At 41.1% G+C, this 13,977-nt stretch overlaps 2 protein-coding genes across 2 annotated transcripts; one reads left to right on the top strand and one right to left on the bottom strand.

Annotated features, from left to right (window-relative positions):
- Window positions 1-5,037: 5,037 nt before the first annotated feature.
- On the bottom strand, window positions 5,038-6,549 carry vcpkmt (valosin containing protein lysine (K) methyltransferase). The gene is made up of 5 exons (XM_028566008.1): window positions 6,219-6,549; window positions 5,881-5,994; window positions 5,699-5,771; window positions 5,430-5,549; window positions 5,038-5,306 (listed from the first exon to the last, which is right to left on the bottom strand). The coding sequence occupies exons 1-5, from the start codon at window positions 6,473-6,475 to the stop codon at window positions 5,202-5,204; spliced, it is 669 nt and encodes a 222-aa protein (XP_028421809.1). The 5' UTR covers window positions 6,476-6,549; the 3' UTR covers window positions 5,038-5,201.
- Window positions 6,550-7,200: 651 nt separating this feature from the next.
- msh4 (mutS homolog 4) lies at window positions 7,201-13,873 on the top strand. The gene is given in 21 exon segments (XM_028566007.1): window positions 7,201-7,612; window positions 7,855-8,028; window positions 8,110-8,273; window positions 8,382-8,492; window positions 8,678-8,793; window positions 8,873-9,046; window positions 9,151-9,323; window positions 9,420-9,487; window positions 9,674-9,748; window positions 9,896-9,960; window positions 10,052-10,221; window positions 10,314-10,450; window positions 10,609-10,639; window positions 10,642-10,711; window positions 11,262-11,386; window positions 12,052-12,252; window positions 12,357-12,475; window positions 12,584-12,712; window positions 12,938-13,112; window positions 13,191-13,279; window positions 13,570-13,873. Coding segments are annotated over 21 exon segments (2,766 nt in total). The 5' UTR covers window positions 7,201-7,410; the 3' UTR covers window positions 13,768-13,873.
- Window positions 13,874-13,977: the final 104 nt, after the last annotated feature.

Genomic DNA, 13,977 nt, shown 5'->3' with positions numbered 1-13,977 from the left:
CCTATTTCCTTTTTACACAGATGCACTCCTTTCTGTTTATATTGTTGGTGTGACTTAAGTTTGTTTTGACTGCAAGTGTGTCGGTGCAGGATTTACTCATAAACAGTCTAAAAAAATGTGCTATGGTTTTTATAGGGGTTATGCTGTGGTATAGGTCAGCTAAATAAGTTTGAGAATGTGAGACTGTGAAGTCCAAGGTGCACTCTGGGCATTGGTCCAAAATGCATTCCATTCATATCTGCAACTGAAGGTTACTTGCTGTGGTGAAATTACAAATTCAGAGAACCAGAATATTATTATGAAAGGCTGGATGTCCACATGACATAACCAATTTGTTTTTTAATGGATAAAGTGCTCATACAAGCATTAACTACATAATTTGAGCCACTAACCATACAGTTTTGTTGGTACAGTCTCACTGGCCTATAATCATGTTGGTTATTCCACTTTAAAAAACCATCCAATCTAAGTCCCATTACATATTTTTTAAGCCTCAAGGCTTCTATTTATATTCCATTATGTGAAAACCTAAAATGTGTCCACATGGTTCCTCTTGAGAATTGCAGGATGTTTGCCTCAGCTGTGCGAGAGTGTGAACTAGTTTGTCCCTGGACTCATATGCTGTGTTTTTCCAGCTGTAACACAGAGAGTAAAGAGGATCATAGCTGAGTGTTGCCTTTATTAAGATGTAAGCAATGCTACAGGACAAGGGGGGGTGGGGGTGGCATTATAGATGGTGCTGCAGCTTGAGGTGTCTTGTGTCTCTTGGCTGCGAGGAACAAAAAACTTAGTGCATTTGTTTCTAAAGCAAAATGAAACCAATTGGAGGTTTTTGAGATTCAACTTATTCATACAGTATGCAGCAGAGCACTGGCCTATGCCATGTGGCATCTGTAATTTGGCTTTACATAACCTCCTCAACACTCACAGAAACACTGAAGGGTGACTTTAACATCAAAGTATACAGTAAGGTAGACAGGAGTCCTTCACCCAGCAGCAGTATCCACCAGCCACATGTAATCACTCACAGCCTCCACACGCTGACTGACAAAATGATGATCCATGCAAAGCAACCTCAAAGGCCTCCCTCAGCAGCTTGCTACCACACTGTTGCGCTCCATGACTGACTACATTTGTATATCTGACAGGATCACTGTAATTACAGAGGAGACAATGTTTTGAGTGACAGCGTCTCTGGTTTTGACAACACCAGCATTGTGCTTTGGAGAAAATCTCACATCTAAGGCAAGTCAGTCCAGATTCAGACTACTGAGAAGTAATGACTCAGGGAAACGCTACACACACATGCTGCACCCTCTCTTCTGCTATTCTCTCCTCGGTGCTGGGCCACCACACATCCTAATGATGACAAATACATCATTGCACTAGAATGCCGGAGGGACAGCAGCCAGTCACAGGCAGTCAAGCCTCAGCATAACGTAAAGTGGTCTTTCAAGCAAGGGATCAATACACTATTACGGATGCCACATTTGAGCCACACTAAACCTATATTTATAGAACCCAAATATATATATATATATATATATATATATATATATATGTATATATAATATTCTATATATATATATATATATATATATATATGTATACACAATATTCTCACAGTACTGAATTTGTGTCCTCCCTCAACTGCAGCACAGCTGTCGTAATAGCATCCCCGCCCTCCTCATGTTCCTCTGCAGGGGGAGGTTTGAGTCAGCATTGTGTTTCTATAAGCTAGTTGTCCCGTTGGGCTTTGCTTCACTGGCACCTTTCCACCTCTTGCTTTAAAATCCACTGAAAAAAGAGTGCGTTGTTGCATCTCATTATTGGAGATGGGGACAGAGCTGCAAAACAACACTAATCAAATACTCTATTTTAGAATGGAGCTCTAGCCTGTTGTCTGTCTGCGCAGCATAAAGTTCAGTGGGGCCCGTTTGTTATGTGAAAGAGAGAAAGATGATCTGTGTGTGTGGAAAGGGAGATAGTGGAGGTGGAGGGTACCTTTGCAGGATGAGAGGAGTCACACATTTATGCAGCCTTCTTCTATTTTTAATCAGCCCAGATTGATGTCTATTCTTGAGCCACTCCCTAATAGTTAGTGAGAAAATGAGTCTTCCTTTCTGGAACAGTGTCTCTTGGCTCCAGGCAGCGTGAGGATGGTGACACAAAGGATCTTCTGTGTCACTTGGCTGTGATGCAGCAGAGTGGTGCACATCACACAGGCTGCACGGAGTCAGACTCTTGTCCACCCATATGGTTTGGAGGGGCGCTGCATTGCTCCCTAATGTTTTATTGTTTTAAAAGGAGCGGGTGGGGTGATATGCAGATGCTTCTCACTATGTTTCGTGTGTAGAAAGTGCAGACTGGCCTGGGGTTGAATTGCACATTAAATCTCAAAGACAACAGTAAGACTAATCACACACAAAAAAAGACAAAACAGCCACAACAAATTCAATCATCATGCCATAATTGATAAACTGTATGTAAATAATAAGCCTGTGTTAAAGCAGTGCACTATGTTGCCTATGCAGCTATTTATGAGGACTTGAATTGTGTTGTTCATACTGCAGGTATTCCACACAGGTAAAAGTTATTTCTACTAATAGCACCATCTGTTGGCAGAAAATGCCCCCATTCTGTCTCGGTGCATGCAGCATGTATGCTACTGTTCAGTAATGATTTTTTTATGGTCACCGGAATCAACTGTAATGTGTATATGATAACAGATTAGAGACACCACTGCTTCACTGTGGGCTGTCCTCATTTACTCTGAGCCTCCTGTATTCCCCTGTAGTGCTAGCCTAATTAGCCAACCACAAGAAGACTATACCTACCCTATTTTAATTATTTTTTGGTTAACATTTAAGGAAGAGAGAGCACCAGAGAGACTGGAAAATAGATTTCTAAATGATTTGACTGGGAGAGAGCTATGGGTGGGCTTGGGCAGGAGGATGAAATGGTGACACAGAATAGAGGAGCTCCCCTCTAATCTTCCCAATAACCCCTCTGGGTCCTGTCCCCGCCACACAGGGGGACATGGACTTAATACCAGCTGTGAGTCAAATTAATTAGTTGAACATATCCTGGTCAAAGCCAAAGGATACCTCAATAGTAGGCTGGCTCTGATTGTAGCAGTCCAGCTGCCCCAGGCAGAAATGAGAGGGCAGTGAAGGGCCACAGGGAGTGATTGTCTTAAATGAACCACTGTAGTAATTTTAGTAACTGTAAAAAAGAAGAAAAAAAGGCCATTAATCTCAATCTATCCCTCTTGTGATAGGTCATATCATCGACCAAGGCCGTCCAGGGTCCCAGGGGTCAGATTGTTAAACTATGATTCAACCCAACCACACAGTCTGTCTCTCTCCATCCTCATACACAGTTTTCACAATCACAGTTGGGATATTGGTTAATAATCTATTAGTTGGGACAGGAAGGGTTGTATTTGTTTGTATTTCAGATGAGAAAACTGTCCACAATGTTGTATTTAAATGATGATTTGGCGTTAAATCTACACAAAGCTAATGCATCTACTTAAAGTTGGATTATGAAGGTACTTGTTTCTGTTTAAATAAAAAAATCTAATCGAGAAATATTCACGAAGATGAGGCACAATGCCATCACAGATATTCCTGCTGTCCAGTTTCAGCAGATGTTAAGCAAGGTTAGCTTTGGAATCCTGGATCCCTATAGAGAAATATTAGGATGGGCATGAGGAGCATCTTATTAATGCATAATCAAACTTGGCTCCCATTGCATTCTTCTACAAAGTGATTTCAGTATCTAATGGGACCTTTAGTGTCAACCCCGACCCATCAACTTCACCATTAATATATTTATTTGGTCTGAGCATTGGAGGCCACCCTGCTCATTACACTACAGCGCCACTGTGTAAACAAAGAGCATCATGAAAGGCTGTGAGGGGCCCCTGCATGCCTGTGGGAGTACGGGGCGTACTTCATTGTTTATGCTTGTAAAAGAGCCATAATCTTCCAGCTAATCTAGGGCTTGGGGTGGAATTCCCCTCGCATTGAGGGCAAAAGCTTTCAGGAGAACGTTGGCTACGTTGGCCTCAGGTTTAAAATATATATCAATACACATAAACATATGGATTGAGGAATTTTATTCATGATTTATTTTCCCACCTCTCCCAATAAGTTCTATTAATGTAGTAACAACATTGTCTTCACAACTTAAGTTGTGAAAACATTAGTTATGTGAGAACAAGCTCGGCCCTCATGATTAATAATCTAATTGCAGTTTTATTGCACAGACTAAACATTTACACACATTAAAAAACTTTTTTTGGGGACTTTGAGCAACAATTGCCCCCTAGTGTTTCAAATGCGCAATGTCTGAATTGACATACCTCATTCACAATTGGAAGAAATCCTGTAAATTATGATGAAAACCACTCTGACAGCAATTCATGGCCTTTTGTAGCTGCTCATTTCTGGGGGGGCGGGAGTTTAACAATTTCAATCTAACATGTAAAAATCTATGTATGTTTAATCATGCACAGCAGAACAAAGGGCAGTGCTTATAAGCAAAAGTAGTCAGTCTCATGTTTGTAGTTTCAGCCCCATCCCTCTGGAACACCCTACCTGCAGACATTTAAAAAAAACTCCTGAAACACCACCTGCTCACCACAGCTTACAACCTCCTTTAGCTTAGCCACGGTAATTCTATAAAGTGTCCTTGGGTTTCATGAAAGGTGCTGTATACATAAGTTATTATTATTATTATTATTATTATTAAACTCTGGAGTTTAACTCTGTAACTGTGTTTTGCACAAAAAATAATAAAAATAAATTACAAACATTTGCAAGACTAATCCTAAATTTCAAACATCCAAAAGAACACAAAAAAACCCTTCCTGGTCTATTTGTGACCCCTCTATCTTAAATAACTAATTTTATTAAAGATGACCACAGTCTGTCATGCCTGTACTTGCACATGTCATCTACCTTCGCAGCCCTACAATTACCCAGACCATGGTTTTATAGTGTATGAAAAAAAAATATTTTGTAACAATGGTTTCGCTTTTCAATGTTTTTTTAATCACTATATATCAGGCCAGTGTTTCTTCATTAGAAACATGTTTTTCTTAAAAAACTGTTAAAAAGAGTGCAGAAATAAAGATCCATTGAATATTATACACATGCCAGACTTAAATCTCATCTCCATGTGACCACACAAACTCAGACTTTTCTCCGGATGTGCAGGATGCGGATGTCTGGACTACTAAACTCTGGATCTTGCTTGTCTGAAGGGATCTCCTCACAGTTGAAGTTTTGTTGCAGCAACTAAAAGGTAACACAAAACACCACAATAACTCACTGAGAGGTAATGTAAAATATCTCAGCTTCTTTATATGCATTTACATATTTATTAGCATTTAAAAATGGAACACACAGTTGGTCTCTCACCTCAAAAAACTGCATTTCCACTTTTGGGTTGATGCCCTCTGTGCGTTGCTCATAGCAGCAAATAATGCAGGTCTCTGGTCCAGAGAGCAGCTTCAAGCTCTCCACCAGTGGAACAATAGACTGTGTGGAAATAAATCATAAGTCACAAAGAGAAATACAGTGCTACACTTCGTTTTTATTTTGTTTTGCAATGATGGTGATACATGCACAATTTTGCAAAGGGTCATGTTTAAATTGAATAGCCTAAGTAGAAAACTATATTAAAGTACCTGCTCATAATAGATGCAATCTGCCATGAGGACATAATGTGGGGGAGGCTGGAAGTCGGACACATCTTCACCCCTTAGTAGTAGAGGAGACATCAAAAAGTTAGCATTTGGAAATGTCTTGCAATATGTTGAGCATGCAGCTTGGATGATTGAAATCCAAAAAACGAAACATAAGTACAAACCATTTCAGTACCTTGGCAGTAACGGATCCACTACTGATAAGTGCCTGGTTTTCCCGGATGTTCACCATCAGGAGCGTCTGTAAATCCTCAAGGTCTGTCACAGTAACTAGAGCTCTATGGGATTTAATAACGTTACACGTCAATGAAAACTATGTTTTGGCCTTCTATAGGTTATTAATTAAAAAGGATATCAAGGCTGTTTCCACTCGCTGCAAAGCAAGGGAGTACACGCAGCTTAGCTAGTCGTTAAACTGCAACACGTTGGTGATATATGTATATTAACGTTACTATTTAAACGACAGAGTGACACGCACAAACTAAGCAGTTATCTATCTCACCCCAGTGTTGCTGCCATCAGACCAACAACTCCTGTCCCAGCTCCTAACTCCACAACGCTCCTGCCAGCCCAGACGTTCACTCCTGAGGACGGGTCATAAAATTGTTTTGTCTCTAAATATTTTGCCAGAACGATAGCTGCATCCCAGACAACGCAGCCAACGTCTCCTAAGTAGCACTGCTTCACCTTCAAGGTACACCCGTCATTTTTCTCAATTTCTCTCACAAAATAATCAACCCCATCGGCGCCAGCCGCCATGTTGGCTGCGGCAGGAACAAGTAGAACACTTCCGGTCTGATTTTTCCAGTAGAGCGTAACCTCCACAAGTCAGGGCTTGCTACAAGCTAGAGCTCTACAATTAAGTAAAAGGTACTTTCATTAATGGTCTCACTCTTCGTTTTGGTTACACAATTTGAAGAAAGTGAAAAACACAGTTTTAGATGTAAATTGATTAAATAATTAATTCATTATTTAATAGGCCTTCAACATCATAAAAAAAAGGAAAAAAAAGAAGACGTGACTATTAATATGAGATTCCTAAGGCTAACGCATTTCCTAGTCTGATGTTGAATTATTGAGGCGTTTAGCTATTTTTGTAAAGTGTATACTATCCATGGAGGGCCTAGACACGGCTAGTTGGATATTGCGGCTCCAAGATTGGGAAAATGAAATTTTACTATGGCTTTGAACAACACAGCACACTGCATCCCTGTGTGTAGCCTACTTAAGGTAAGGGGGTAACCTAACGTTACATCATAGTAGACTGTAAAATTAATATTAACAGTCATATAAACAGTGCATTAATGCACCAATAAACAAAATCTGAAAATATGTGCTAAATAAATGTCAGTAATGTAAATCAATCAGTTGTTTTTTTTTACTTGTTTTATATTTCTATTGACAACATAAAACAATATTTGTATATGGATAAATATTGTCTTGGTTTGAAAGTGTGACGTTACTGACATGCGCAGATGCTAGTTGCTAGTATCTGCATGATCTCCCGCGCGCTCCGGGGGCTTCGCGCGCAGATTTGGCAAGTACATTCGGTGTGGCGGTTTCAGTAGCTAGCTACCGGTAGGACTTCCACATAGGTGCCTTTTTGTTGTTACTAACCTATTCTCCGAATGTTACAGATGTATTAATGAGTTTGGTCTTATACGTCCATTAACCTGCCTTTGCGAGGTTTTAAAATGTTTTGTAGCAGCACAGAGGAGGTAGGTGACACCCCAGAATGTGGACAAACATGGGGGGTGTCCCCGATGGACATAAGCGGACTAAATGAAACTACCTCGTACGCTCCCGCATCAACTTCCTCCGGTTCATCCCATCAAAGTTTAGATGAAGGCAGTACGAGCTTTAACCATGGACCATCGCTCCCCCGAGTGGCCTCAGGTGATGTTATGGATAGCCAAAGTAGTTTAAGCTAACACTAGCATCTTTTACTTTCATAACAACGGCACACAAAACGAGAATAGAGACAGTAAGATATAATAATGGCATTTCTGATATTGTTTTTTTTTTTAAATGTGTAGAAGGACAATGGGGCCACATTTGTAAGACTGAAAACCTTGTCTCTGGGCAGTATCAACATAAATATGACACACACCCTCTCCTCTTATTTTATCTTGACACAGGTCAGTTCCATCACAGCCTCAGGTTAGGCAGGAACAATTCAACACTCTTTGCATCTACCTCGGATAGCTCTTCCCACCGCAGCCGTGGAGGAACACCGAAACAAAGGAGGACCCCGGGGTCTGCTGTGGCTACTGGCACACACCCAGCACGGACACCAGTGACTGATCACACTGGTACTTCAGCCCTAGACAATGTTTGACCATGTCAATACGGACGAAGCCATGCTTCTTATTCTGATTTCTGTGTTTTTGCAGCAACAAGTTGCTCCTCTGCGACCACAACCTCTGGTGCATCTGTGATTGTGGCAGTAGTTGAAGGGCGTGGTTTGGCCAGGGGAGAGATTGGCATGGCCAGTCTCAACTTGAAATATCCAGAGCTTATACTCTCGCAGTTTGCAGACACTGGGACCTATGCCAAGGTAACCCATGCATTGTCAAAAGCTATAACCTACATGCTTGATTGACACTCAGCAGAGACTCTAAAATAGAGGAAACTCCTGTCTCAGTCATATGTTACTGTTCTGAAGGTCATAACCAAGATTCACATCTTGGTGCCACTGGAAATACTGATGCCAGACACAGCCAGTGAGAAGGGAAAAGGGACAAAGCTGTTCAACCTCATCAAGGAAAACTTTCCGGTACCAATGCAGAATATAAATGTTATGAGTAAAAATGCCTACTTTTCAAAGAATAAAGTAAATCGCTCATTCACTTGCTCACTGTACGTTACCACTGCACTGCTGTGAACTGTGTATTGTGCGTCCCCCTATTGACATGTTGTGTTCCTGTAATATTTGCAATTTATTATGTTTTTTTTTGTCAGGGAGTAGCTTTCACTGCTATCCAAAGAAAGTATTTTAATGAAAGGAAAGGACTGGAGTACATTCAGCAGCTGTGTGCTCCAGAATTTGCCACCGTCCTCATGGAAGTACAAGCTAAGTACGCCACTGGGTACAATATGGTATAGAAATAGAGGTACTGTAACACTACTGTTGACCAAATGTCATTATTTGTTCAGGTATTACTGCCTAGCAGCAGCAGCTGCTTTGCTGAAATATTTAGAGTTCATCCAGAACTCCGTCTATGCTGCCAAGTCTCTCAAAGTGAGCTTTAAAGGGAGTGAACAGACAGCAATGATTGACTCAGCATCTGCCACTAATTTGGAGTTGGTGGTCAATAATAGAGACCACAGGTAAGAGGGCAAGACAATGACAGCACCATCTTTGTATGTGTAGTGCATTTATAATAATGTACAGTAAGTGTTCAGTCTGTCTGTCTCTGCTTATCTTTTTATAGGAGTGAGCATACCCTTTTAGGAGTACTTAATCACACCAAAACGCCTGGTGGTGCTAGAAGGTTGCGCTCCAATATTCTGGAGCCTCTGGTTGATGTGGACACCATCAACATACGCTTGGACACCATACGAGAGTTGCTGCAAGATGAGGAGCTCTTTTTTGGCTTGAAGAATGGTCAGGAATAAGCACAACCTTTTTTTAAGCATACATTCAATAATGTGCTTACTGAAAATGAGAGCATGACACAGAATCTTCTTTTTTACTCTTTAGCCATAGGTCATTTCCTTGACATTGACCAGCTGCTCTCTGTTCTTGTCCAGATCCCAAAGCAGGAAACAGTATGTACAGTACCTTCAGTACTCATGATTGTATAAGATGATTTTATTGCATTGGAATGTCTGGCATGGAGTGAATTCATGTGCGTGTGTGTGTAAGTGTATGTATGTCTGTGTGTGTGTGTGTGTGTGTGTTTGTTTTGAAATGCTTTACTAACTAAATGTCCCCAAATTGCTGTATTTCTACAGGTTCAGGTGGCTGAAGCAAAAATTACACACGTCATTCAGCTGAAACACACATTGGACCTGGTGCCACGGTTAAGGGTCTGTAAAATGTGTTCAAAATCATCCTGTAGCCATGGATAGAATTAGAAACAAAATGTTACTCCACAAAAGCAAAAGCATTTTACTGATTGTTATTTAGTTAGAATGCAAATAGTAAGTCCTTTAAGCATTATACTTTATGAACAGATGGTGTTAAAGAACTGCAAGACAACTCTGCTCAAGGCATACTACACCTCACTGGAAGACAACAGGTACCAAGCCTAGTGCCTATGTCAGATATACATTTACTATCATGTACTGTCTACTGACTTCTTCCACTGTATATATTTGTGTCCACCTCAGGTTTGACATGATCCTAGAGCAGATCAAGACTGTAATTAATGATGACACTACCTACCTGAAGGGGAGCCTGAACATGCGCACCCAGAAGTGTTATGCTGTCCGCCCAAATATCAACGAGTTCCTCGACATTGCACGCAGAGCTTACACTGAGATCGTAGACGACATTGCAGGTGTGTATTCTGTCAGTTAATATCTTTTGTTTGCAATATTTGTATAAAGTATTTATACAACAAAGCTTGTTAAATGGCATTGTATTGCACAGGACTAGTGAACCAGATGGGGGAGAGATACGGTTTCCCAATGCGTACCAGTTTCAGCACAGCTCGAGGTTTCTTCATCCAGATGAAGCTTGAAGGAGTGGTCTTGCCTGAAGGGAAACTCCCCTCTGAGTTTATCAAGGTAAAGTCCACTAAAGGCAGGCATGGTGAAAACACTGAGAGCTAACGGACTAACTAAAAACAGAAAAAATTTGCTCAGCTGTGAGTGAAGAATGGGGGCAATAAAATTTGAATCATTGAATTAACAAAAAAGCTGGGTTTCAACATCTGCCACTGCAGGTCACCAAGCACAAGAACAACTATGGCTTCACTTTGCTGACCTGATGAAGATGAATGACCGCTGTGATGAGGCCCTGAGGGAGATCTTTCACATGTCCTATGTGTAAGGAGATCATGATCCTGTGACTTACAAATGTGCACAGTAATGTATTGTAGGCACTTAATTACACTGTCCTGAATATTGAAATAGACGGAAGGATTTGTACAAGGGCTGTCCTCAACTAAAGGATTCCTTAGCTAAGTAATCATAGAATTCCCTTGAGTAATTAGTTAATTGAAGCTGTCAAATTGATTTGACAGCTTCAAAGATGAATATGATAATGCAGAAATGTGGCGAAGTTCAAGTTTATCTTTCAATTTTGTTTTGACACCACAAATGGGACTATTAGATGGGGTTATTGTACTGTAATGGCTTTTAATTCCCAGATAAAAGGCCCCTTAGCTGACAAAGACCTTAACCACCAATTAGTCAACTCAGTCATTAAAAGGGGGAGCTGCAAGTTTTTATATTTCTCTATCTAAGCAAGTTTTTATCTTATTACCCGCTGATTCAATTGATTGTGTTCTACTTTTCGTCCTCTGGTGGGTGCTGTTTGTTAGCTAATTTTCCTCCAGTGCTATGCCCCTGCAGCATCTAACCTGTGTCCATACAGGGTGATATGTCAACTGCTCAGCACTATCCACGAGCACATTCACTGCCTTTACAAGCTCTCTGATGCCGTATCCATGCTCGACATGTTGCTGTCACTGGCCAATGCTTGCACCATCTCAGACTATGGTAAGTATGATCACTGTTTATTTCTACTCTCGAGTCAGTCAAACTGTAAAATGAACCTTAAAGAAGTCTGATCTGTTGTCTGAGGGAGGGCTGTGTGCACACAAGGGAGCACCCTGCTTCACTGAGCTTGGCAGCTCTGCTGGCCTCAGCTTTTTTTTTTTTTGGGGTTGTGGGCAACACCAGCCACGTGGGTGGTGAGCGCTGCCCATCAGCTGTCTAAAAGTGTATCTCCATAGACGTTTGCTGACTGCCTGCCCCCCCCTCTATCCCAGCCAGCTTGTACTCAGATTACCCTTGTTACATAAGCGTGCACTGCTGCGCTGTATTTACTGAGACAAATCTCCTCAGCAGAGGGGCTGGCTGGCTGTAACCATTTAACACACCTCTCACAGAAATCCGCTTTTATTATATTGTGACACACCTTTCAGTGTAACACCGTAAGAATTCAATTCTATAGATGAAATCATACACCTAATAACTGAGTCACAGTTTACTGGCTATATAGGTTTGTAACAAAATTGCCAAATACTAACTTGTACAGTGTTGCTGTATTTTAATGCATTTTGATCATTCCATGGAAATGCATGACAGAGTTATTATATAAACAGAATACAAACAAATAGAGGTATTTTTGATTGTTGCTTCTTTTCTGCTGTGTCTGCCAGTGCGCCCAGAGTTCACAGACACACTGGCCATCAAGCAGGGTCGTCACCCCATTCTGGAGAGAATAGTTGGACAGCAGCCTATATCGAACAATAGCTACATCTCCGAGGGCAGCAACTTTGTCATCATCACTGGACCCAACATGAGCGGCAAATCCACCTACCTCAAACAGGTGGCGCTGTGTCAGATCATGGCTCAGATAGGTCAGCAGCGGCAAACCTTTTAGCCTCACGTGAATTTGGAATGCTAAGTGCTAGGCATTGATTTGTCTCGATTTTTGAGTAACGCCTTTGCATTATTATTGCAGGTTCTTTTGTCCCTGCTGAGTATGCCTCTTTTCGTGTCGCTGATCAGGTTTTCACCAGAATTGGTGTGGATGATGATTTTGAAACTAATTCTTCCACCTTCATGTTGGAAATGAAGGAGGTATTTTTGTGTTCTCTTTTAGCATTAGGGCTGCTCATGTTCTTTAGTAACATATATGAGGAAAATAAATCGTGAAATTATGATTGACTGCATTTTTACTCCCCAAAGATCTCTTACATAATTCACAACGTAAGTGACAGGTCCCTGATCATCATAGACGAGTTGGGACGCGGTACCAGTGCTGAGGAGGGCATTGGCATCTGTCACTCAGTTTGTGAGTTCCTCCTTAGCCACAAGGTAGAGTATGCACTTATACAGTCCTGCACTGACACTCCTTTCTGTGAAATGAAAACCAGATAAATTAGATTCCTACTAGATAAATTATTTATAATTCCACTTGTTATTATCTGTTGTGGTACACCTCTTAAGTCAACAGTAAAGCTGTAAAGTCAGTACGTGTATAGTGTTTGTTTTCCAGTGTTTTCAATTTTAAGGTGTGTGCCGTTTCCCTGCTGTTTGCAGGCGTTCACCCTGTTTGCCACACACTTTATGGAGCTGTGCCAACTCGAGTCTCTTTATCCCAATGTGGAGAACCAGCACATGGAGGTTCAGCACACACGCAGTGGTGACACTGGCACAGAGAGTGTGGTGTATACATACCTGCTGAATCGAGGATGCTCTGAAGAAAGACACTATGGTAGAGACAGTGCAATCTTAGTACAATCCTGTTGAAGTTGATCGTGAAAATTGTAACATATTGTTTTTGCTCTTCTAGGTCTGAGAGCAGCAGAAATGACTGCACTTCCTTCAGACATAATCCAAGAGGCAAAGATAATTGCCTCCAAAGTTAGCCAGCAGCTTTTGGTATGGTTCAGATCAGCTTTTGCCTATTTGTCCTACAATTTCTGGTGCCTCAACCTGTTCTGTGGGCCTTTTATTTACAGTACATTTTAGCGTGTGCTTTTATAGCATGTCCATTTGTGAAACAGGAAAACTGGCTTTAACGTACAAGAAACCAATATTTGACCCTGAGTGAGTCTAATGCTGTACCGTGGCCTCTCGTGACAGATATCCCCCATAAATAATTCTGCTTTATATCAGAGAAGTGCTGAGTAAAGAGACACAATCCATGGTGTTGTTTATTATTGCTCTAGGCCAAACATCACAGTGATCCGGAAACACAGAGGCAAAGAGCTGTGTACCACCTGGCCACCCGCCTCCTGCAGACTGCTAGGAACTCCAGACTGGACCCTGACAGCTTGCGTATGTATCTGAAGGGCCTGAAGAAGCAGTATGAGGCAGAGCTGCAGTCAGCAGGGCAGCCAGCATCCATTGATACAGAGGAGGAATGACTGATTCAGCCTGAGGCAGTGATAAACTTACAAAATGAAAGATCAGTGTCATTTGTGCATATTGTGTTTAGTTTGACCATTTTGATATTAAATTGATTTCTTTGAATTCCAGTGTTCATGGGTTTCTTTTTGGCCACAATAGAATAGTAGAATAGTTCATTTTGAAAATATTGTTGAAAAATATAGCAAAATATATGTTAAATACTAGAA

The sequence above is a fragment of the Perca flavescens genome, chromosome 20 (assembly GCF_004354835.1).
Source record: "Perca flavescens isolate YP-PL-M2 chromosome 20, PFLA_1.0, whole genome shotgun sequence".
NCBI lineage: Eukaryota > Metazoa > Chordata > Actinopteri > Perciformes > Percidae > Perca > Perca flavescens.
The sequence above is the reverse complement of the archived record's forward strand: the minus strand, read 5'-3'. Positions and strand labels throughout refer to the sequence as shown.

What these genes read in the sequence shown, in the direction of transcription:
- vcpkmt (XM_028566008.1), bottom strand. Translation starts at nt 6,475, where the DNA reads ATGGCGGCTGGCGCCGATGGGGTTGATTATTTTGTGAGAGAAATTGAG. An exon ending in CTGATGGCAGCAACACTGGG is followed by an intron (nt 5,995 to 6,218) that starts GTGAGATAGATA and finishes TAAATCCCATAG; the next exon opens with AGCTCTAGTTACTGTGACAG. An exon ending in ATTGCATCTATTATGAGCAG is followed by an intron (nt 5,550 to 5,698) that starts GTACTTTAATAT and finishes ATTTCCACACAG; the next exon opens with TCTATTGTTCCACTGGTGGA.